The sequence below is a fragment of the Mytilus galloprovincialis genome, chromosome 10, assembly GCF_965363235.1.
Source record: "Mytilus galloprovincialis chromosome 10, xbMytGall1.hap1.1, whole genome shotgun sequence".
In the NCBI taxonomy this organism is placed as follows: Eukaryota; Metazoa; Mollusca; class Bivalvia; order Mytilida; family Mytilidae; genus Mytilus; species Mytilus galloprovincialis.
The window spans coordinates 65334861-65359730 of record NC_134847.1 but is presented as its reverse complement, the minus strand read 5'-3'; the positions used below and the strand labels follow the sequence as shown (position 1 = coordinate 65359730).

The following is a 24870-nucleotide window of genomic DNA, read 5'->3' as shown; positions in this document are numbered from 1 at the left end:
AATTCAAAATTGGAAAACAGGAAGTAAGTGTCTGAAAAAAGAACGCATTATAACTCCCTTTATTTTTATCATGTGAATTCTATAGCGACTTAAGCCTATGGAGACAGTTTATTAAACCTTATTATTATAGACGTCCATTGTCGTTCAAAATAGTGCAACTTCTCAGCACTGAAAATGTAAAAGATTTGCATAATTTGTGTAAATTCTTGATTAATGCACTTAAGTATAGGACCGAAATGTTATTGATCAATACTTCATATTTATTTGCTTCTCTGATGTATTAGATGTATGTCATGTTGTGTTATATATATAATCAAAGAGCAGATTGCTCTGAGGGATATGATTGCCATTGTTTTCATTGATACATGTATTAGTATTATTTTCAAAAATAATTCAACTGCACATGTAAAATACTTGTAAAATGTAATTTATGTAATCTGAATAGATATTCAACTTTAAAAATAGCCAATCCTCGATACAAGTGTATGAACAATGTACTTATTGTCTTTTATTTTTGTACTATTAATTCCAATTTGACTTTCCACAGCAGTCACTGAGGGTGAGAGAAGGTATTTCACTTCGTACCTTATCACTTATTTTCCTATGTGAATTCTAAGTGGAACCCCTATTCCTAGCTCTTTAGGTATTTAATTTCCTTTGGGTCAGTGGGCATGACTCTTTTCCATACACATTCCTCTGTTTAAATTGCAATCGATTTTAATATAATACGACGTCTATCGACAGAAAGAGTTAATTTTTCTCAACGTATCGTCGTTTTACAAAAGTTACTTATGGAAGGGAGACAACTCGAAGCGATAATATGGAAGACTCCATTTGTTATCAAACTTGGGAATTCCCTCTAACGTGTTCCTAAATTTATAAAAACACTAAAATATAAATACTGCTTCATTCTGATTTTCCGTGTTGTTAACAACATGCATACAAGTCAAGGGAAATATCGACACATGAAGATTATGAGAAGAACATAATAGGAAAGTTGTTTAAATTCAATCCTTTTGTTTTTTATACCATTTAAAGCAAAACAATCTCAAGAATCTGAGATGTTCCTTGATGTTTAGAATAAAACGGTTGATGTGAGAGCATGGCCCTGAGTCAATGGTATGTCTACAGATTGCTTAAAAGCAATCGTATCCCAAAAAAATGTATTTGTATTTATTGCACTGATAAGCATAATGTGCTTAAAGTAATAAAGAATTGAATTGAAAAAAACATATTACATTTACTTATGAGCTCCTCATATAAATGTAATTAAAGGAGCGGCATAATTTACATTTATAGTGTGAACATGCCTACATGTTAAAGTAAATAAAAGTCTTACTTTAATGACCCTTGATGACCTGAACCCTCTATTGTTTTAGCACCCCATCGCTGTTCCTGTTCACTTACATCATTCTGAAAAAAAAAAATTGAACATAAGTTATAGTTTTGTTTGTTGTCAAAGGTTAATTGGTTAACTGTCGGAAGAATATTGAATACCAAAAAAGCTAACCCGTTATAATGGATTTCAAAATAAAAGATTTAACATCAAAATACATCAAATTTATTTAAATATGTTTTGTTATGATGTGTGGGCAGCTTTTGTCTAGCTGCCCTTAACATGATATGTACAAAATGTCAGTACATTGTAATAAAGACTCAGTGGTTGCAATTATTCATCCAAACCTTTCTTTACTGTTGGTTATTTCAAATTACAATAAAATGAATGTGTACATGAATTATATTTTATGTAGTGAAGATCCAGCAATCCATAACTTTTTACTGGACATGATTGAGAACTTATTTGATATTTATTCAGTCAAACCAATCTCATGAATATTGGTCTTAATATCATCAACAAAGTCTCTTAAAAATTAAAACAGTTCATTTACAAAACCAATTACTAAATTCAACAGATATACAATTTTTCAATAAAAGATTGTTTGTCACAATTTACCTCAAAATCTGCCTCAGTTTCCCAATCATCATCATCAGCACCATTTGACGAAGACTTCACATCAACTCCAGCTCGCCACATAGCTGAAATATTAAGGGGAGACGTCACAACATTTTGAATTTAGTCCCTAAAAGTAATACATGTACATGTTCAAATGTTTTCGATTAATATAAAAAAGATGTGGTAAAATGTATGATTGGCAATGAGACAACTATCCACAAAAGACCAAAATGAAACAGACATTAACAACTATAGATCACCGTACAGCCTTCAACAATGAGCAAAGCCCACACCGCATAGTCAACTATAAAAGGCCCCGATAAGTCTGATTTATAGATTATTTTCTGATTTACAGGATTCTTTTACTATCATGACTATATCTTTAATCTGAGCTGATTTCTGATTTGCGTCACAAATGCTTCATATGCCTAATTATGTCTATGTTATTTTTCATTTGTTTCTCAAGCATCCTTGCCATCTTTAGATACATGTAACCTTTACAATGGTTTTGTGTGACAACATTTTTAAACTAAAGGGAATTGTTAAAACAGTTTCAATGCTCTTTTTTCAGAATATGGCTATATTCCTCTGAATGACCCTATATTTTACCCAGAATAACCGTCATGCCACAATCATTTTGTAAATATTACATAAAAGTTTAAAATTGTGGTGCATAATTCTATATGGGAACTTGCTTGTAAATGTAAATACATGTTAGTTTTTCGTGCATATCTCAACTTGTCGTGTTTGTATGAGGGTCTGTTATTCTGTAAACATTTAATTTTCACCCCTTTTTTCTCTATTCTTCAAAAAATTAACCCCCATTTCTCTAATCTTCAAAAAATTAACCCCTTTTTTCTCTAATCTTCATTTTTAAGGGCATTATTCTTTAATCATTTAACCCCATCTTTTTTTTTTTTATCCAATAGCAAATTTCATACAGTACATTCTTTGTTACATTATATTAAACAAAACAAAATTCATGCACTAGGCCAATTCAATGACGCAAATTATAAACAAATTATGTGTAATAAAATTTAGTATAGTGGGGAAATTAAATTTCTTATCCCCTGTTGTAACCCTTTCGCCAATGAGTCTGGTTTACCGTGATTCATGCTTCAGACAGCTGATGATGAGTCCCGTTTTACTTGGATCGGAAAACCTCTTTTATATTTCACGCTCTAAACAGTGCAAACACAAGTTATCTTTCTTTGTCAAATACCCGGATGAAAGTGTAAACATGGCGCTTCCATTTGTTCAAAACCTGTGTCAAAATCAGAGGAAATTTGGAAATGAGGATACATTTTTTTGAAAGAATATGGAAGAATTGAAGCCAAACTAGTACATGTAGTATACTTTTTGACATAAAATGTTGTTTTATGTACAAAACACTTTGAATGGTCATCGTTCAGTGTAAGGACATGAAGGAAGATGTACAGCCTTATTAAATCTTTCAAAATTTTGCAGTTTTGGGTTAAAAAATTAAGATATGGGGTCAAAGAGCAGAATTTTGAGAATTTCACCTAGATAATGCAGAAAATTTGAATATTTTATGAAGAAAAATTATCAAAACATCAACAAATCTGTCAACATGGTGTTAGTGAATGAACATGATGAAATAAAGACACAAATAACAACAGACAAGCTTTTAAAGGTGTTTAATACTAGAATGTTTAGTGACCATGTAGCAGGTAGGTCTTGCTTGGACTATATAATAAAGTACAATGTATATGTAATGGCCCAAATATTGTCATCCCCAATCCCCATAATGACCTCACATAATGCTAAAATTCTGAAACTATGTTGTAACTGGTCACTAAACATTCTAGGATTAAACGTCTTTATAAAGGAATTTATCGGTGTATAAACTCGACCAATTCACTCACAAACAAGCAAACCTTTTAAGATATGTTTGTCAGACTCAGAGTGGTCCAGTTAATACACCAATAAATTCCTTGAGTCACTTTGTTGTTTGATGTTTTCAATGATATTGAACATTTTGTTTGTAGTATTCAAAAGTGCAATAATTAAAACTGATTTCAGCTGAAGACTCACTTAAGGTTCATCATAACAAATGAACAAATATGGCCGTATTTTCACTTCAAAAACTACTCTGTGTACAGACTTACCTGTGCTATTTTGAAAGTTTTAATGCCTAGCATCCACTAGATGTATGAAAGTTAAATGCATTTTGTGTTTAAGAAAGATCTTTCTTGCTTTTTGATGGGCATTTTTTTTCCTTTCTGCAGAAGGTGTAAAAACAAACACCTGAATTACTTTGATACTGTCCACTTACCGACTCAGATAAACTCTTTAACTTACTGACAATCAAAACAATACAAACCGATTGTTTACCTGAGGGAGCATCTCATAGTTATACCACAACTTAGTTGATTTTCACACTTTTTGCATGAAGGAAAAAAAATGCCCATCAAAATCCAAAAGAGATTTTATCTTTCTGAAACACAAAATGCATTTAACTTTTTTATATCTAGTGGATGCCAGGCTTTAAAACTTTCCAACTTCACAGGTAAGTCTGTACTCAGACATGTCAGAGTAATTTTTGGCATGTAAATACAGCCATATTTGTTCGTTTGTTATGTATGTATGTACTGGTAGATTCCTCCGTTATTCGGAGCACCCCTCGAGAGCTGTGAGGGTACAGTGGAATCCGAGTACACTCCCTTTCGGGATTAATGGAGATGTGTCACTAACGTATATACAATGTGCAATATTTACAAGGACAATCCCCACCCCAACACAAAGGGAGTGCTAGGACACCGGGCTATCTGTTATTATGGTGAAGGAAGCCAAAGTTCTCGGAGAGAACCACCGGGACACTCGGCGGAAACAGACAAACCGTAGAGATATCAGTAGCTGATTGATCTCCAGGTCAAAGCAGGGGACAACTTTGACCAACCGAGGCCCCCAAAGTACCCATTTTAGTTTAAACTCCGGTGTGAGTACCAGAGATGTGTGTGAGAGGGTGAAAATCACCCTTCTGTTGTACTGAAATTTTTAGCATCCCGAGTCAGAATCGAACTCAGGACCTTCAGTACTGTAGCCATCGGTCTTAACCACTAGACCACGAACCTTAATTGATAAGTTTGGTGGCCATGGTAAAATTTAGACTACTTGGCTTGGTCACCAAAATTATCAATTAAGTGAGTCTTCAGCTGAAATCAGTTTTAATTATTCCGCTTTTGAATACTACAAACAAAATGTTCAATATCATTGAAAACATCAAACAACAAAGTGACTCATTCTGTGAATGATTTTTTTATGACAGTGCATGTCGATCCTCTAAGTTCTAACTTAGCATATAGAAGTAGGCGCATGTTTACAAATATCGTGCATACGAATATTGTCGATTCAAATATACTTTCCGACTTTTCAGGCTTACCTATTATAGACACTTAAATGAATTAAAATTAATACAAAGAATAACAGTGTACGAAAACTTTTCTTCCTGAATCAACTTCCCACTTCCGGCTAAGTCACATGACCAAGGCGTTCAAAAACTCCGGTACTTCACGGTAATGCAAGTTTCCGATTTTCGTTAACAAGGCTTGGCGAGTGAGAACATACCGAGAAAAGTTTTCTGACGATTGAAAGTGATATATCAATCGTTCTTTGAAAAGGATTTTTCCTTTCACACTTTTTGAAAAAAAGACGTTTCGGCCATAGAACCAGTTCGGTCTTGGGTGATTAGGCCTTGTTCATTTCGGCCAAGTTCCACTTCGATCATGCAGAGACATATACTACAATCAGAGACATATAATACAATTGTATTATATGTCTCTGCTACAATATTATATGTCTCTGGACCATGTAATAAAAATAGTTGCAGTCATACTTTTATTTTATATAAAATATATTTTGTTACATATATATACTTTATTTTTTTACCGTGTGGATTATAATTACACAATGTTGAACTTTGGTCACGTTTTTTTTAAATTTCAATTAGAATTGGGCTAGTATAATAGTCCCAGATTAGACAACTCTCAACAATTGACCAAATGACAAAGAAGCTAGAATATGACCAAAGAGCAGAAAACAGCCGGAGGCCACCAATGGGTCTTCAACATAGCGGCGGGAAAATTTCGCACCCGGATGTGGGCTTCAGTTGACCCCTTTAAAGTTGTAAACTAGTTCAGCGATGATTGAACGTCACACTCAAACCCCGAAACATATTTAAATTAACCGAAATTGAAAAAATGATCACAGAAAAACAACAAAGACAAGACGGGTTCCTGACTTGGGACAGGCGCAAAAATGTGGGGGTTAAACATGTTTTTGAGATCTCAACCTTCCCCCTAAACCTCTCGGCCATCCAATGTGGAATAAAAAAAAACCGGAAAACTCACATGCAATAAAACACAGTTTGAAAAGAAGTCCGAGTCCGATGTTAAATAAGAGGGTAGTAAGGGTTATTTGCGTCGTTTTCGGCCTTTTATTTCGCGTGTTTTCGTGTTTTGACATTTTATTTCTCGTTTTCTCGTGTTTGGTTCGATGGGCGTGCTTCGTGTTTCCTCTTGTTTATTTTCCGTGTATGGTTTAGGTCAGTCTATTCCCCATTATGACTGTTTTACGGAGTGTTCATTCACATTGCTTTAAGACGTGTCTCGGTACTTAGTATTTGTTTATCCAGCGTTCATGTATTTAGTTACGAAGTTTTATTTGTAATTCTTCTGAATGATCAATCGAATGTTGTTTTGTGTCTTATCGTTTGAAGTTGTGATTATATCTTTTATTTTCTATTTGTATGTAAAAGTAAAGATAATTAATCAACCAGTTCAGTTGTATGATTTTCGTTTAAAGCAACTATGTGCACAGGATTTATTTGTTTTACAAAGTTTGATTTGGAAGAAAGGCCGACATAGTTGTTATTTGCACTATTAATAACACAATTCTAAATCAATATTCTTGTTATAATTGTTATTAAAAACATCAAATAAGATAATAAGAAACCTAATCTTGAATTGTATTAAATTTTTAGTTTATACCAGTGACGTTATACTTTTAGACAATATACGTATAGTGTCTTGAAATATGAAATTTATTTGTATGAGGCTTAGAAACGGGAAAATGCGAGGTTCTACCGAGCATTTTCCCGTTTCGTGCCGAATACAAATAAATTTCATATTTCAAGACACTATACGTATATTGTTTTTATACTGAAATCGATAAAAAAAAATAAAAAAATAATAAAAATATGAAACAAACATTATTAAAAAAAAGTGTTTGGAATTTCCCCCTTGGGGTACCATTTTGGGGTATTTCCCTATGAGCGTAGTCTAGGCGGTAAGCATTGACAATTTAAGGAATTAGAAAGGGAAAATGAATTTAATTAATAACATTTGATAAACATGGTATATAAATTACCAATTTGAAGACATAACAGGTTTAAATTCATAACAGTTTGACCATTGTTACTACATGTTGTCATGGTTGTGACGTGACGTTGTAAGTAGGCGGGGCTTATAGGTGAGTTGAGGTCATTGACGTATAAAGCTAACGTTTATACGTATAGCTTTATCTGTATAGTAAAATAGCTGATTGCAGTATAAAATGTGTTTACCAGTGACGTTATACTTAATATTCTTGTTATAATTGTTATCAAAAACATCAAATAAGATAATAAGAAACCTAATCTTAAATTGTATTTAATTTTTAGTTTACCAGTGACGTTATAAGTTAATGTGGCGTTGGTCCATTCGTTTTACAGACACATACTTGTAATTCTATTAAGCTGTTTATTTATTTATGATTTTAGTTATTTGTTGTTATGTATTTCTCTGTCTTTGATGGTTTTTTTTTTCATTTATTTGTACTCTATTCCCGTCATGTAATGTTGTCATTTTAGTAGTGTATTTAACCGTGCCATAAAGCGCGGAGGTTTGGCTAGCCATAAAAACACGTTCAACCTACCATTTTTTTTTAAATGTCCTGTACCAAGTCAGGAATGTGGCAGTTGTTATCTAATAGTTCGTTTCTATGAATGTTGCATTGTTGTTTGTTTATTGTCGAACTTCTGTGTTCTGCCGTTTTATTTCGTTGTTTTCCCCTCTTACAGTTGATGTATTTCCCTTGGTTTTAGTTTGTAAGCCGGATTTGTTTTCTTTCAAACGCTTTATGACTTTTGAACAGCGGTATACTACTATTGCCTTTATATAATACCTTCTTAAACATGTGTAATCTAAACAAAATTGAAGCCGAGAATATTGTAACGGTAACCATTCTACTTCTGCAATTTTATTGTATATGTATGGTATGTTATAAGATCTATCAAATAATTATAAATAATATTTTTTTCCAAAACAGATGCAAGTAGCAGACGCTAAAAGGTGACCGCGAGGTCTTCATCATCACTAATAGTGGCTGCACGATCTCAATAAACGTAATAACTTCTTGTACTGTTTTCTTTGATATTTTCGATTTTATTTCTCGTGCTTCGTTTTACCCGATTTTTATTTTTCGTGCAACGTTTTTGTGATTTTTATTTCACGTGTTTCCGTGTTCAGTACCCTTCCCCCTTTACCACCCTCAAATAAGGTAACACAAGAAACTTTCAATTCTCTCTTATGGCTTTAAGATAATGCTTGGATGATTCTCCGAATTCCACCCTCGAAACAACTACCGTAGCCTTTGTCTTTGGCTACATTTATAAAATGCATGATTATCTGCAACATTTTAGTGATCATTTGTTATTTTATCATTATGGCATATGCATTAGACAGACATCTTCGTTAGTTTCCTCACTAGTCTTCCAGTATAATACGCTCTATAAAATAATTAAACTTTCTTATATATTGTCGTCCAAGTTTGCGGTACCAATAATGATAATATAATAATATATATATTCAGGTAAAGGCAGGATGTACAAATACATAATCAACCTGAAAATATAACAATAATTGTACATGTTCGGACTTCCTAAGGTTCTGATGCCGTAACTTAAGGATGAACCACGAAAACAATCAAGCTTATATCCAATGGGGTTGGTTCCTTATAGTCTTGATATAAAATAAATAATTTATCATTCAATATTACAACAATATATAGTATTTACGAATCACTGCTAAAAAAATTCATATAAAATGCAATATAATAAGATATAAAATCTGCATCTGACATTGACATGAGTTTACTCATTAGGTGTTTCTTTATTTCATACTTTAATCTTAATTTTTAAATTCACATGAATAACTTTTACCAGGGAACTGTATATTTCATATACAATTCCTCTTGCTTTTACATGATCCGGAAAAGCATTACAGTTTTTTATATCACAAAACAGATAGAAGAAGATTCTACACATTTTTGACATTTGGAGCATAAACAGTTGTAAGCAGTTGTCACGGTCTAGTGTTCTTAATTTTGGAAGTTTTTAAACCTTTTTTTTTTAAGTATTTTGGACATTTGTTGTGAAAAACATTAAGTACATGATTTAGACGAAGTTGTTTCACTCTGTTACAAACACTCAATAATGCCATTTTTTTTTCAAATTTATTTACAGTGATTGGTCTTTTCTGATGTAGTTTAATATTATAAACTTTGCAGTACTTATAACTTTATTTTGAATAACCTAAAACCAGTCTTTAAGTTTCTTGGACAGACCTTCATACCAACAAGCACATTCATGCGGCATTGACGGATACAAAATTAGAAATTTTGGTTGATATTATATACAGAGGGAGTCACTGAAGCAAGACTGGAGCGGGCACCCCTTATCTAATAACAAGTTTTGGGTCCTCCACTGATATTCAAGATGGCATTATATCAATGCAGTACACTAGGTTTTTCTAGATTGCCGAGATTTCATTTGATTTACTCTCAATTTTAATTACATTCTGACAAATCGTGTTTATCAAAAAAACTTATGAGCGGTTGATGCCTAAAGGTGTTTTTTCGTTATCACATGAAAAATAAACAGCTGCACCACGAGCGCATGGTACGCCCGTCGTCTTGTGTGTGAAGTTTTATGCAATTATCATAAAAAGTTTCTGAGATACAGCGCGACATGCATGGGAACCCCCCCCCCCCTTTTTTTTTTTTTGCAAAAAACTCAATAACTCCAAAATAAAATTTTGAATCATTACCAAAAAATATACAGATCTTAAGATTAATATAATTACGAAGTCTATAAAGTTTTTAAGCAATAATCATTAAAGGTTTTTAAGATCCGGTGCGACAAGTATAACCCAACCCCCTTTAAAAAAACCAACTCAATAACTCAAAAATAAAATTTTGAATCAAAGCCAAAAAGTATACAGATTTTAGATTAATATAACTAAGAAGTGTGTAAAGTTTTAAGCAACAAACATAAATCGTTTTTGAGACACGGCGCGACATGTGTAAAAGTCGACACACCTGTCTTAGTTATAAAGACCCGTAACTCAAAAAGTTTAAATCTTAATTTCACCAAATAGAATACAGATCGTTTGACCCATAACAAACAACTACCTATGTTAACATGGTTAAGTTTCATGATATTTTGATAAGTGGTTCACAAGTTACGGTGCGATGTGTGGACGCCGGACAAACAGACGGACGGCCGCCGGACATTTGTATACCATAATACGTCCCGTTAAAATTTTGGCGGGTGTATAAAAATTGCAAATCGGAGCGTGGATCGATTGATTGATGGATCGGTCGAGATCAGCTGGTGATCCGGAAAACCAGGTGGTGACGGGAAAACCCCCGATGTTTACAAATAAAAACTTCTTCCTGTTTTGAAATGTTTGTTTATCATCTGCTAAAATAAGAAATGACCAGATATTTTAAGCCTTAGACAAACGAAGGTTGATTAGTTTCTATTTCAGTAATTTTTTGACCGATAAAGAACAAAATTATATAAGATTGTAAGTATTCGCAACAGAATTCTGAATTTCCAAGCTGATTTAGTCATGTTATATCAGATGGATCATTGCTGGGCTTAATTATCTTGATCTCATGCATTACTGGCTACATGCATATCATGTTGCTTAATATATATTATTTTCAGCATTTATTTTATATAATACAGTTGTAAATCTGTACAACATTTAGTGATTAAAAAATGATTTGATATATAAATAGAATTTAATGTGAAAGTTGGACATATGAAGTTGATATGAAAAAAGAAATCTGGCTAAGTATTCAGTATAGTGCTGACAGTGTGTGACAAAATGTATGATTTTAAAAGTAGCTGTTTCAATCATAATAACATGATTTTCTGAAAGGAGAATGATTCTAGTTTAGGGTTTTACATGTAAAAAGATAGTTATTTAGTCAGAAAACATAAAATTAGACCTAAATAGCATGTTGGACAGAGGTTATGTTGGACGTAACAGGACATTGAAAAATGAATATTTTCCTTTTATATGAAGGCTTTGTTAATAAATATATTAATTTTTCTCTGACAGTTCATAAGATCTTCAATTAAAGTATATCATTTTGTTAAATGTTTCAAAAACTAACTTATAAATTTGAAAAATCTTAAAATATGTCGGACAAACGAGGACATTTTTGGATGAGAATTTGTTCCATTTGCATCATTTAAAGTCAAAAACAAAATCAAAACTTTGCTGTTTATACTAGTATCTACAGCTGGTGTTCCTCAGCAAGAGGTAAAATGGTTCATTATTAAATAAATGGATAAAATGAAACCATAAAAAACTGTTGGATGAACAGCGTACAGAATTCATTTATTGTAGGACAAACATAGGACAGATTATATTCCCTGTCGTACAAAGATAGGACAGAATTCATTATTTTACTGATCCTAATGGCAATTTAAAAATGGGCACCTCTTCAGAAGAGACGAGGAAGGGTCTGAGAACTATTTTTAAATTTATGTGGACTTGCTAGTTGTTAACAAGTTTCTTTTTACTTTTAAAAAGCTGTTACGTCCGACATTAGAGATTTTGTCCTAAGGTTCGTCCAACAGAACATTATAGGACTCTTTGTTACTCCTAATTTTCAAAATTATGTCAAATTTACACTGTCAACAGTTTAAAACCTCTTTATTTTTCATATATACGGTAGTAATTAAGGTTAACATGGTTAAGTTATTGTCAAAGTGGAAGTGAAATTGATTCCGTGACTTGTGGTAGCCATTGTAGAGAATATCTTGGATGTTGGACGTAACATTAATTCGGATGTAACTTCCATCTCTTGGTTGGACAGAAAGAGCGTTCAACCCTTTGATGTCGTTGACCTCGAATAAAAAGGAACAGTTGACAGCAATACCAAATGCGCAATGCGATTGTCTTAAAATATGTTGTCATAAACATTAAAAAAAACTTAAACCGAGTTGGCAACTTGCAAATGAAAATTGAAATTTTCGCCCGTTACGGTTGGACAGATTTTTCAAGAGTAAACTTTAATGACAATTCCTGAAAAAAAAAAGTTTCTGCTGTATCTTCATGATGAATTATCACATTTTAGTTAATAAGCTGAAGCCTCAAGATATTTTGTGCATTTAATTGCCCTCTATTGTTACATAACTTATATTTTATTTTCTCTTAGGAAGAAGACAGAAAATGTTAGTCCGACAACATGACCATTTAAAATTGTTTTTAATCCTTATTTTTCGAAGATTTTTCATGTTTTAGTGTCCTAAACCTTGCCAACCCTATTGTATTACCTGAAAATCCTTTTTACCTAGTTGCCATTCATAAAAAAAGGTTTATAAAACAATTTTGATTTTGGGTCATTCGACCATGTCACAAAATAAGCATGCACAAAACAGGGAATTCAACACTTCATTTATAAAATACTTTATTCAACAATAAACTTTTCATATGAGACTGTTTATATTATCTCTTCATTATACAGTGGATTGATTAGCTACCTACATTTAAACTCAAAATAATTTAAAATATGAAAAAAATGCATTTTTCTGGGACACCCATTGAAACAGCATTTTACTGAATACTTAGCCATCTATTAAGGTAATTATATTACAATTTTATTGTATGTCAGTATTGCAAAATGATTCATTTTTTATACGACCGCAAATATTGAAAAGTCGTCATCCGTCGTCTTCTGAAGACATTTGGTTTTCGCACTCTAACTTTAGTAAAGGTAAATAGAAATCTATGAAGTTTTAACACAAGGTTTATGACCTTAAAAGGAATGTTGGGATTGATTTTGGGTGTTTTGGTCACAACAGTTTCAGAAATAGGGGCCAAAAAGCGCCCAAATAAGCATTTTCTTGGTTTTCGCACAATAACTTTAGTAAAAAGTAAACTGAAATCTATGAAATTTTAACATAAGATCTATGACCACAAAAGGAAGGTTGGGCTTGATTTTGGGAGTTTTAGTCCCAACAATTTAGGAATTAGGGGCCAAAAACAGGTCCCAAATAAGCATTTTTCTTGGTTTTTATACGACCACAAAAATTGAACACATTAAACACATATTGGTATGATGTTGGCGTCGTCGTCCGAATACTTTTAGTTTTCGCACTCTAACTTTAGTAAAAGTGAATAGAAATCTATGAAATTTTAACACAAGGTTTATGACGACAAAAGGAAGGTTGGGATTGATTTTGGGAGTTTTGGTCCCAATATTTTAGGAATTAGGGGCCAAAAAGGGCCCAAATAAGCATTTTCTTGGTTTTCGCACTATAACTTTAGTATAAGTAAATAGAAATCTATGAAATTTTAACACAAGGTTTATGACCACAAAAGGAAGGTTGGGATGGATTTTGGGATGTTTGGTTCCAACAGTTTAGGAATTAGGGGCCAAAAAAGGGCCCAAATAAGCATTATTCTTGGTTTGGCACAATAACTTTAGTATAAGTAAATAGAAATCAATGAAATGTAAACACAAGGTTTATGACCACAAAAGGAAGGTTGGGATTGATTTTGGGAGTTGAGGTCCCAACAGTTAAGGAATTAGGGGCCAAAAAGGGGCCCAAATAAGCATTATTCTTGGTTTTCGCACCATAACTTTAGTATAAGTAAATAGAAATCTATGAAATTTAAACACAAGGTTTATGACCATAAAAGGAAGGTTGGGTTTGATTTTGGGAGTTTTGGTCCCAACAGTTTAGGAATAAGGGGCCCAAAGGGTCCAAAATTGAACTTTGTTTGATTTCATCAAAAATTGAATAATTGAGGTTCTTTGATATACCGAATCTAACTGTGTATGTAGATTCTTAAGTTTTGGTCCCGTTTTCAAATTGGTCTACATTAAGGTCCAAAGGTTCCAAAATTAAACTTAGTTTGATTTTCACAAAAATTGAATCCTTGGGGTTCTTTGATATGCTGAATATAAAAATGTACTTAGATTTTTGATTATTGGTCCAGTTTTCAAGTTGGTCCAAATCGGGGTCCAAAATTAAACTTTGTTTGATTTCATCAAAAATTGAATAATTGGGGTTCTTTGATATGCCAAATCTAACTGTGCATGTAGATTCTTAATTTTTGGTCCCGTTTTCAAATTGGTCTACATTAAAGTCCAAAGGGTCCAAAATTAAACTAAGTTTGATTTTAACAAAAAATGAATTCTTGGGCTTTTTTGATATGCTGAATCTAAACATGTACTTAGATTTTTGATTATGGACCCAGTTTTAAAGTTGGTTCAAATCAGGATCCAAAATTATTATATTAAGTATTGTGCAATAGCAAGAAATTTTCAATTGCACAGTATTCAGCAATAGCAAGAAATCTTCAATTGCACAGTATTGTGCAATAGCAAGAAATTTTCAATTGCACAGTATTGCGCAATAGCAAGAAATCTTCAATTGCACAGTATTGTGCAATAGCAAATATTTTCAATTGCACAGTATTGCGCAATAGCAAGAAATATCTAATTGCACAATATTGTGCAATAGCAAGAAATTTTCAATTGGTGATATCTTTCTTTGTTCAGAATAGTAGTTGAATCAACTTAAATCATTGTTTTATACAATATATACAATGTATATTCACTTTTACTACCAACCAATCTTTACCATTCAGTGATAACAAGCACTTTATTTTACATTTTAATATTTTATGATGTATTTAAGAGTAGTTATTGTTACAAACTCCATTAGAAATTTGAATTGATATCAGTTTTGGAAAAAGGGAAAGGGGGATGTGAAAAAAAAATGGGGGGGGGGGTTAAATTTTTCTCATTTCAGATTTCATAAATAAAAAGAAAATTTCTTCAAACATTTTTTTGAGAGGATTAATATTCAACAGCATAGTGAATTGCTCAAAGGCAAAAAAAAAATTTTAAGTTCATTAGACCACATTCATTCTGTGTCAGAAACCTATGCTGTGTCAACTATTTAATTTTAGATTTAAATAAGTTTGAAGAAGAAATCTTTAATTGATTTGTAAAATCTTGACATTTGTTTTGTGTAAAAAACCCATATAATGTCAAAAATTTGATCACAATCCAAATTCAGAGCTGTATCACGCTTGAATGTTTTGTCCATACTTGCCCCAACTGTTCAGGGTTCGACCGCTGCGGTCGTATAAAGCTGCACCCTGCGGAGCACCTGGTTGCACAATAACTTTAGTATAAGTTAATAGAAATCTGTGAAATTTTAACACAAGGTTTATGACCACAAAGGAAGGTTTGGATTGATTTTGGGAGTTTTGGTCCCAACGAAATTAGGGGCCAAAAGGGTCCAAAATTAAACTTTGTTTGATTTCATCAAAAAATGAATTATTAGGCTTCTTTGTTTGCCAAACTGATCGTGTATTCAAATTCTTTATTTTTGGTCCTGTTTTCAAATTGGTCTACATTAAGGTTCAAAGGGTCCAAAATTAAACTTAGCTTGATTTTAACAAAAATTGAATTCTTGGGGTTCTTTGATATGCTGAATCTAAATATGTACTTAGATTTTTGATTATGGGCCCAGTTTTCAAGTTGGTCCAAATCAGGATCCAAAATTATTATATTAAGTATTGTGCAATAGCAAGAAATTTTCAATTGTACAGTATTCTGCAATAGTAAGAAATCTTTAATTGCACAGTATTGTGCAATAGCAAGAAATGTTCAATTGCACAGTATTGCACAATAGCAAGAAATCTACAATTGCACAGTATTATGCAATAGCAAGAAATCTTCAATTGCACATATCGTGCAATAGCAAGAAATGTTCAATTGCACAGTATTGCGCAATAGCAAGAAATGTTCAATTGCACAGTATTATGCAATAGCAAGAAATGTTCAATTGCACAGTATTGTGCAATAGCAAGAAATATCTAATTGCACAATATTGCGCAATAGCAAGAAATTTTCAATTGCAGTTTTTATGAAATATTCTTTGAAAATTTGAGTTATCTTTCTTTGTCCAGAATAGTAGTTGAATCAGCTTAAATCATTGTTTTATACAATATATTATGATGTATTTAAATGAGTAGTTATTAATGCAAACTCCATTAGAAATTTGAATTGAGATCAGTTTAGGAATAAGGGAAAGGGGGATATGAACAAAAATGGGGGGGGGGATTTTTCTCATTTCAGATTTCATAAATAAAAAGAAAATTTCTTCAAACATTTTTTTGAGAGGATTAATATTCAACAGCATCATGAGCATACATGTAGTGAATTGCTCAAAGGCAAAAAAATGTTGTTAAGTTCATTAGACCTGTCACCACATTCATTCTGTGTATAAAACCTATGCTGTGTCAACTATTTAATCCCAATTCAAATTTAGAGCTGAATCCAGCTTGAATGTTGTGTCCATACTTGCCCCAACCGTTCAGGGTTCAACCTCTGCGGTCGTATAAAGCTGTGCCCTTTGGAGCATCTGGTTTTAGTTTATTGTATGTTATTTTTTTTTTTTTTGCACAGTAGCAAATATTGCACATTTTTTAAAAGAGAATGACATAATTCTGATAGTGTCAATCAAATTCAATAATGGACAGGATGGAAAAGAAGAGAACACAAATTGATTAACACATTGTATTGTTTTGGAGAAAAAAGGGGGATTGTCATTTTGAGATGTAATTAAATTCGTTTTCTGCTTTTCAAATTGATCTTTTAATAAAATTCATTTAGACAAGGGACCTATTGACATTAAAAGCTGCGCCATGTTACTTATCAAATGACATATTTACCTTTCTTTTTGAAGAATTGGAATTTTGCAACATCTCTTCATTGACTTAGGCAGCAACCATTTGATTTTCTGGGGGGGGGGGGGCTATGGTTTTTTTTTCTGTACAAACTTTTTTTTTCGCCTGCGGCGAAAAACAATCTATTTTTTTCGCGACAAGTCGAAAACAATTTTTTTCTTTCAATTTTAGCATTACATATAGTGGCAGCTGAGGGGGTAACAAACAATTTTTTTTTTTCAGAATTCAAAACAAATTATTTTTTTCTCCTAAAACTGGAAACAAACTTTTTTTTCCAAAAAAAACCATAGCCCCCCCCAGAAAATCAAATGGTTGCTGCCTTACATAGGAGAAATAGGTCAGATGTCTATAAAAATGCTACTAAGATTTTCTGTTTCCCACTAAAGGAAAGAGGTTTTACTGGGCACTTGAGATCACTACACCAATAAAATCTGACGGCCAATGAAGTAGCAAATAGTGCTGAAGCATTGGCAGATCCAGGTTCAGGGGGTTGAAGGTGCCTTTAAACACAAGTCAATCAATCAACAAACTGATGTTGTACATGCATGCATGTAAAATGTTATTCACATATATTTTATTTCATTTAGTTATTTCATCATTAAGACATTTGTATGCAAATCATTTAATGTAATTGAGAAGACATTTTAAGTTTAAAAACTTTTGTCTGATCCTATTGTCATAGTCTATTGATCATAACAATAAAATATGTTTAAACAACAACAAGCATCCATTTACACATCACACAACAATTTTTAAGTTGCATAAGAAAAAGTAAAAAACAAAGAAAAGAATTTGTGATAATAACAGAGCCATAATTAATTTTATTATTAGACATGTTACTTAGAAAGAAGGTCTGAATAAGATGTCAACAAGGAAACATGGCCTGTAGACATAGCATGCACAATAAGTTGAACAACTTACACGGACATCATACGTTTCACAATGTTTCAAGTTCAAGTATCAAATTATGTTTTTTCCTCAATATCCCTGTTCTGCGTGGTAAATGTATGTGAAAGCATGCCTAACGTTTGCAGTTGCATGTACTTATTTTTCAAATTTTTCTTTTTAGTTAAGTAATCGTTGAAGATGAATTTTGGCTCGTCTTTTGTGTATGTTTATGATGAACCAGAATATGAGGTTGTATCTGATGAAGAGTATGATGAAGGAATGCAAGTCAGGTAATATATGTGGTGATACTAAGTCAATGGAGATAACCCTTGGATCCTTGGTCACTGCTAATGGACAGTTGTTACACTTATTGGAATTAGCAGAATGTACAATGATCCAGTACTATTTTTTTACATGTTCTCTATGGATTAATGCTTTGTATGAAGGTTTAGGAGGGGGAGTGTTATTTATGGTTAATAATAAAGATTTTTTACTGGTTCCGCTGCAAATTGTGTATAGTTTGGAGGACCTTGTGTCCATCCTTTTAAAAAATCCTGGATCTGCATCTGATAAATGCAGCTTACTTCACCTGTTAGTTTTACCATTAAGGGTTTTCTATGTATTGAAGGCTGTGTTTTTAATTATTACCTAATAAAGAGTATTTTACTGTTTTATTAATATTTCTATATAATTTGCTATTTTTCTGCCATTTTTTGTTCCATGGTCTATTGCACTAGAAATTATCGTTCTATTGCACCATGGTTTGGTCTATTGCACTGACCTGTTATGACCTCTTATTCTGAAATCTGATTAGGTATTCATGTTGTCCAATCAAAATTGAACTGACTCAGTATGTATAAGGTAATACAACAGTTATTGAATGTGTAACAGTGCAATAGATCAAAATATATTTTCCTCGGTATGAATATCAGCTCATTGTTCTATTGCCCTCAGTCGTTGGCTTCAGGCAATATAGAACAATGAGTTGATCTTCATACCGAGGGAAATATATTTTGATCTATTGCATACCGGTAGTTACATATTAAATAACTGTATAATGTTTTACCCCTGTCTATGTAAATAAGAAAAATGTGGTAATTGAGCCAATGAGACAAATCTCCAACCAAGTCACAATGTATAAAAAGAAAACAATTACCAACAAAGACAACCTACATATCTGTGCATGTACCTTTGGAAGTACAAATCATTATCAGAGCTTCCTGAACATCTTTTTAATTACCGGTATGTGTGAGAATGCTGTTCAGCTGTATGATGCATTTTTTATACGACCACAAAAATTTTAATTTTTCGTCGTATATTGCTATCATAATGGCGTCGTCGTCTGCGTCGTCGTCTTGCGTCGTCGTCCGAATACTTTTAGTTTTCGCACTCTATCTTTAGTAAAAGTGAAAAGAAATCGATGAAATTTTGACACAAGGTTTATGACCACAAAAGGAAGGTTGGGATTGATTTTGGGAGTTTTGGTCCCAACATTTTAGGAATTAGGGGCCAAAAAGGGCCCAAATAAGCATTTTCTTGGTTTTCCCACTATAACTTTAGTTTAAGTGAATAGAAATCTTTGAAATTTTGACACAAGGTTAATGACCACAAAAGGAAGGTTGGGATTGATTTTGGGAGTTTTGGTTCCAACAGTTTAGGAATTAGGGGCCAAAAAAGGGCCCAAATAAGCATTATTCTTGGTTTTCGCACAATAACTTTAGTATAAGTAAATAGAAATCAGTGAAATTTAAACACAAGGTTTATGACCACAAAAGGAAGGTTGGGATTGATTTTTGGAGTTTTGGTCCCAACAGTTTAGGAATAAGGGGCCCAAGGGGTCCAAAATTGAACTTTGTTTGATTTCATCAAAAATTGAATAATTGGGGTTCTTTGATATGCTAAATCTAACTGTGTATGTAGATTCTTAATTTTTGGTCCCATTTTCAAATTGGTCTACATTAAGGTCCAAAGGGTTCAAAATTAAACTTAGTTTGATTTTAACAAAAATTGAATCCTTGGGGTTCTTTAATATGTTGAATCTAAAAATGTACTTAGATTTTTGATTATTGCCCCAGTTTTCAAGTTGGTCCAAATCGGGGTCCAAAATTAAACTTTATTTGATTTCATCAAAAATTGAATAATTGGGGTTCTTTGATATGCCAAATCTAACTGTGTATGTAGATTCTTAATTTTTGGTCCCTTTTTCAAATTGGTCTACATTAAAGTCCAAATGGTCCAAAATTAAACTAAATTTGATTTTAACAAAAATTGAATTTTTGGGCTTTTTTGATATGCTGAATCTAAACATGTACTTAGATTTTTGATTATGGGCCCAGTTTTCAAGTTGGTTCAAATCAGGATCCAAAATTATTATATTAAGTATTGTGCAATAGCAAGAAATTTTCAATTGCACAGTATTCAGCAATAGCAAGAAATCTTCAATTGCACAGTATTGTGCAATAGCAAGAAATTTTCAATTGCTCAGTATTGTGCAATAGCAAGAAATCTTCAATTGCACAGTATTGTGCAATAGCAAATATTTTCAATTGCACAGTATTGCACAATAGCCAGAAATATCTAATTGCACAATATTGTGCAATAGCAAGAAATTTTCAATTGATTGGAGTTATCTTTCTTTGTCCAGAATAGTAGTTGAGTCAACTTAAATCATTGTTTTATACAATATACAATGTATATTCACTTTTACTACCAACTGATAAATTAAAACAATCCTAACCATTCATTGATAACAAGCACCTTTTGTTACATTTTAATATTTTATGATGTATTTAAATGAGTAGTTATTGTTGCAAACTCCATTAGAAATTTGAATTGAGATCAGTTTTGGAAAAAGGGAAAGGGGGATGTGAAAAAAAATGGGGGAGGGGGGTTTAAATTTTTCTCATTTCAGATTTCATAAATAAAAAGAAAATTTCTTCAAACATTTTTTTGAGAGGATTAATATTCAACAGCATAGTGAATTGCTCAAAGGCAAAAAAAAAATTTTAAGTTCATTAGACCACATTCATTCTGTGTCAGAAACCTATGCTGTGTCAACTATTTAATCACAATCCAAATTTAGAGCTGTATCCAGCTTGAATGTTGTGTCCATACTTGCCCCAACCGTTCAGGGTTCAACCTCTGCGGTCGTATAAAGCTGCGCCCTGCGGAGCATCTGGTTAAGATTCATTGTTCATCAACTTCCTGTTCATTGAATATTTATATATTCATGTATGAAAGTTTGGTCATATTTTTCTAGAGAAGTATTAAAAAAAAGGTTCCTGGAATTTGTTATTATACTGCATGATACATATTCTTATCCTTTGCTCTTCAGCTTCCTGTTAGCAAAGTACTTTAAGGGGAGGTACATGTATCATAATATGGAGCAACAGCCTTCAATATTTAGAAAACCCTTAATGGTAATAGCCAGATATCTCACACTTCTACTTGTTTTAGGGAAAAACTTTTTTGGGGTACATTATACCCATTAAAAATAAGTTTGCATATTTTCATTCTACCGCAACAAAAATTTGGAATCATATAATGGTATGATGTCGTCGTCATCAACGTCATCAGCGTCGTCCAAAGACACATTTGCTTTCTGGACAATAGCTTTAGTTTCTCCATGAATGGATCTCTTTGAAATTTAATAAGATAGTTCAATACCACAAAAGGAAGGTTGGGATTGATTTAAGGGATAATGGTCTTACTGGTTTAGGAATTAGGGGCCCAAAAGCGCCCCAAAACAAGCATTTTTATACTTTTAGGATAATAACTTGTGTATAATATAAGTATTTCACTTGCTCTGAAATTGTACCACAATGTTTAATACCGCAAGTAAAAGATCTGGATTCATTTTGGGGTCTATGATGTCAACAGTTAAGGAATTAAGGGGCCAAAATGGGCCTAAAACAAGCATTTTTGTAGTTTCTGGACAATTACTTGTGTTTAAGTGTATGGATCTCTCTGAAATTGTACTACAAGGTTCCATACTACAAAGGAATGGCTGGGATAGAGTATTGGGGTAATTGCTCCAAAAGGGAGGGGTCTAAATGTTTGGAGGTTCAAATTTTTTTAAAGACTTTAATTTTTTTTTTCAAAATTTTTCGAATTTCAATTTTTGGAAAGTTTAAAGAAAAAATCTGTAATTGTACAGTATTGCCCAATAGATTTGTAAGACCTTGACATTTGTTTTGTGTCAGAAACCTTTATTATGTAAAAAGTTTGATCACAATCCAAATTCAGACAGTATCAAGCTTGAATATTGTGTCCAAATTTGCCCAAACTGTTTAGGGTTCAACCTCTGCAGTCGTATCAGGCTGTGCTAAGTGAAGCATTTTATTAAAATGTATAATGATACATATTCAGGAATTGATAAATGTTTATTTAAGTTGTCAAATTTATGAGAATTTTCACTGTAGTGATGAAGAGTCAGATGACGAAGAGGCTCTAGAAACAATAGCCGAGAAATCAACACTAAATAAAAGAGGAGCAGATCCCAATGTCGCAGATGGAGCAAGTGGGTCAAATTTTACAGATGCTATCATGGAGACTGGTATGATATATTAAGGACAATTTTAATGTACTCTTATGATTTTAATTCAGCAATGCCAGATCTGTATTTGGTCACTGCAGATTTTACAATTGTTTAGATTTCCGAGTTAAAGGCATATCATGCAACTAACTATATGTTTTATGACTTGCAGAAATTAATAATGTCATTTTAATTATCTACTGCAAAATTTAAAGAGAGGTCAAACAGCTTCTTGATTTTAGATACGTATACACTTTCATAAAGTACCTATGTAAATGAAAATTTAGCATGTTGCTGTTTATGAACTAAGTAGAAAAAGATATATATACATATAAAAAAGAAGATGTGGTATAAGGTATATATATTAAATTAAAGCAGTTTATTTCTCAACAAAAAACTGATCATCTTTCTTGACTTAGCCCAATAGTGATATATCAAATTTGATTTTTTTTTCACCACTATTCTTGAGAATATTATTAAAAATGATAGTCAATGCTTTTCCAATCTGTCCATCTTTGATTTTAATTTCTTGATCAGATGAACCACAAATTAAAATGTAAAGTAAATTTACCAATTTTCTAATGGCTTGTATGCAGACTATACTAACAAAACCATTCAAAATATCCATGAAAATTCAAATTAATCCTTGGTTCCCAGGAAAATAAATGAATTCACAGCAATGATAATTATTATGAATCAACTTTAACGATAGAACCATTGAATTACAGATAAACCAGAAGCTCCTCCTCCAGCCCCACTTACGCCCGGAATCTTAGGCGTAAGACCACCACCCCCTCCAATTCCATCTTTTCCGAGGAGGAACACCACTACTGATATAATACAGCCATCGGAGCCAGCCAGATTACCCCATTTTCAGAAGAAGAAGAAAGGTCACTGGAGAAATGTCAAATCACATGAAGTGTGTAAGTAATAGTTTAGATACAGCATACCATTGATTTAATTGGAAAAACTAGTAGTGAAAAGATTTTACAATAATCAAGATTTTTTTAAGGAATATATTTATTTGTAGACTTTGTTAACCACCATACAATTTAATTTGAAATGATGCACACAGCTTTTCCAATTTGTCCATCTGTGATTATGATTCCTTGATCAGGTGAACCTGTGGCAATGGGTCAGTTTGAGCTATTTTCACCACTTAGCATATATCCCCCACTGATATCACTTTACTTTTACAAAAATCTTCTACTCTTAAACATTTTGGCATTTGCAAGCGAATTTGGACACAATAATACCTTAGAAGATGTAGTTCAAAAACTTATCTAATGAACTTGCTGTCCAACTAATACAGTAGTCATGGCTAAAAATAAAACAAAGGGGTAAAATGCAAGTATTGTCTTGTATCTTGAGAAAAAAAATTAGCAGTTGCAAAAATGTCTATGAAGCTATACATTCTGTATGGACAGGAAAAGGATGACCAAGAATCAATCATTAAATTTGTAAACAAGGTCGTAATTGTCAGTTCTAATATTATATGAGTTACTGCCCTTGCATGATATTTTTTTATTTTGCTATAGTTGGTAGAGAGAATTCAACCAGAAAAAAATATCAACAAGAAAGAGATATGTGTCTTGAATCATATTCTAGTATACAATACCAGAGAGTTGCCATTGATAAACAATCAATTCTGTACTTCTTTTTGTAGACAGTGCCCAACTACCTCAAAACCAATCAGGAAGGAGAGAGAGAAGAGCTGATACTAATGTGGTCTCTATCAATTTCTCTAAGCTGATAGCCCCTGGCCACATGTTTACAGGAGACCCTTCCTACTGCCAAGATTGTAAAGCTATATTGTCACATGTTAGTAAAATTACAAAAGACAATGAACAGCAGGTGAGATGATTAAAAAGTAACTTTTATTTGCCCCTTGTATAATGATGAAATGAGACATATGCTATAAAATAGAAGATTTGGTATGGTTGCCAATGAGACAACTCTGTCACAAGAGAACAAATGACACAGAAATTTACAAGTATAGGTCACCTTACAGCCTTCAACAATGAGCAAATTTCATAGTCAGCTATAAAAGTCCTCGAAATGACAATGTAAAACAATTCAAAGGAGAAGACTAACGGCCTAATTTATGTACAAAAAATGAACCAAAAAACAAATATGTAACACATAAACAAACGACAACCACTGAATAACAGGCTCCTGACTTTGGACAGGCACATATATACACAATGTTTAATGAATATAAAGGTAAATTTGTCATCAATGCTGCACTAAAGTCAGAGTTGAAGTAGAATGCAGTTCTTTACTGTCAACGAAAATAAATTTCATCAATTCATGTTTTAGTTTATTGAAAACCCATCAATGTTCTTCATTTGACATTACTTCAGGTGGTTATTTTAATGCCTAAATCTTTGATTAGTTTATATTTAAAATGCATTTGAGTTAAAATT

At 32.5% G+C, this 24870-nt stretch overlaps 2 protein-coding genes across 8 annotated transcripts in view; one reads left to right on the top strand and one right to left on the bottom strand.

Moving 5' to 3' along the window:
* LOC143048141 (src substrate cortactin-like) overlaps nucleotides 1-5479 on the bottom strand; it is a 30545-nt gene extending 25066 nt beyond the window's left edge. For all 6 annotated transcript variants that reach the window (XM_076221639.1, XM_076221640.1, XM_076221642.1 and 3 more), the window contains exons 1-3: nucleotides 5358-5479; nucleotides 1955-2037; nucleotides 1340-1413 (exon numbers count right to left, since the gene is read on the bottom strand). In XM_076221639.1, the coding sequence (XP_076077754.1) occupies nucleotides 1340-1413; nucleotides 1955-2035 (155 nt within the window). In that variant the 5' untranslated portion in view covers nucleotides 2036-2037; nucleotides 5358-5479. The remainder of the gene's footprint in view (nucleotides 1-1339; nucleotides 1414-1954; nucleotides 2038-5357) is intronic.
* Nucleotides 5480-10675: 5196 nt separating this feature from the next.
* Nucleotides 10676-24870, top strand: part of LOC143048140 (circularly permutated Ras protein 1-like) — a 33313-nt gene continuing 19118 nt past the window's right edge. The window contains exons 1-5 of one of the 2 annotated variants that reach the window (XM_076221637.1): nucleotides 10676-10821; nucleotides 18092-18200; nucleotides 22332-22465; nucleotides 23173-23367; nucleotides 24111-24298. In XM_076221637.1, the coding sequence (XP_076077752.1) occupies nucleotides 18109-18200; nucleotides 22332-22465; nucleotides 23173-23367; nucleotides 24111-24298 (609 nt within the window). In that variant the 5' untranslated portion in view covers nucleotides 10676-10821; nucleotides 18092-18108. Of the gene's footprint in view, nucleotides 10822-17554; nucleotides 17574-18091; nucleotides 18201-22331; nucleotides 22466-23172; nucleotides 23368-24110; nucleotides 24299-24870 lie in introns of those variants that run through there. The other variant, XM_076221638.1, reaches the window with a different exon arrangement.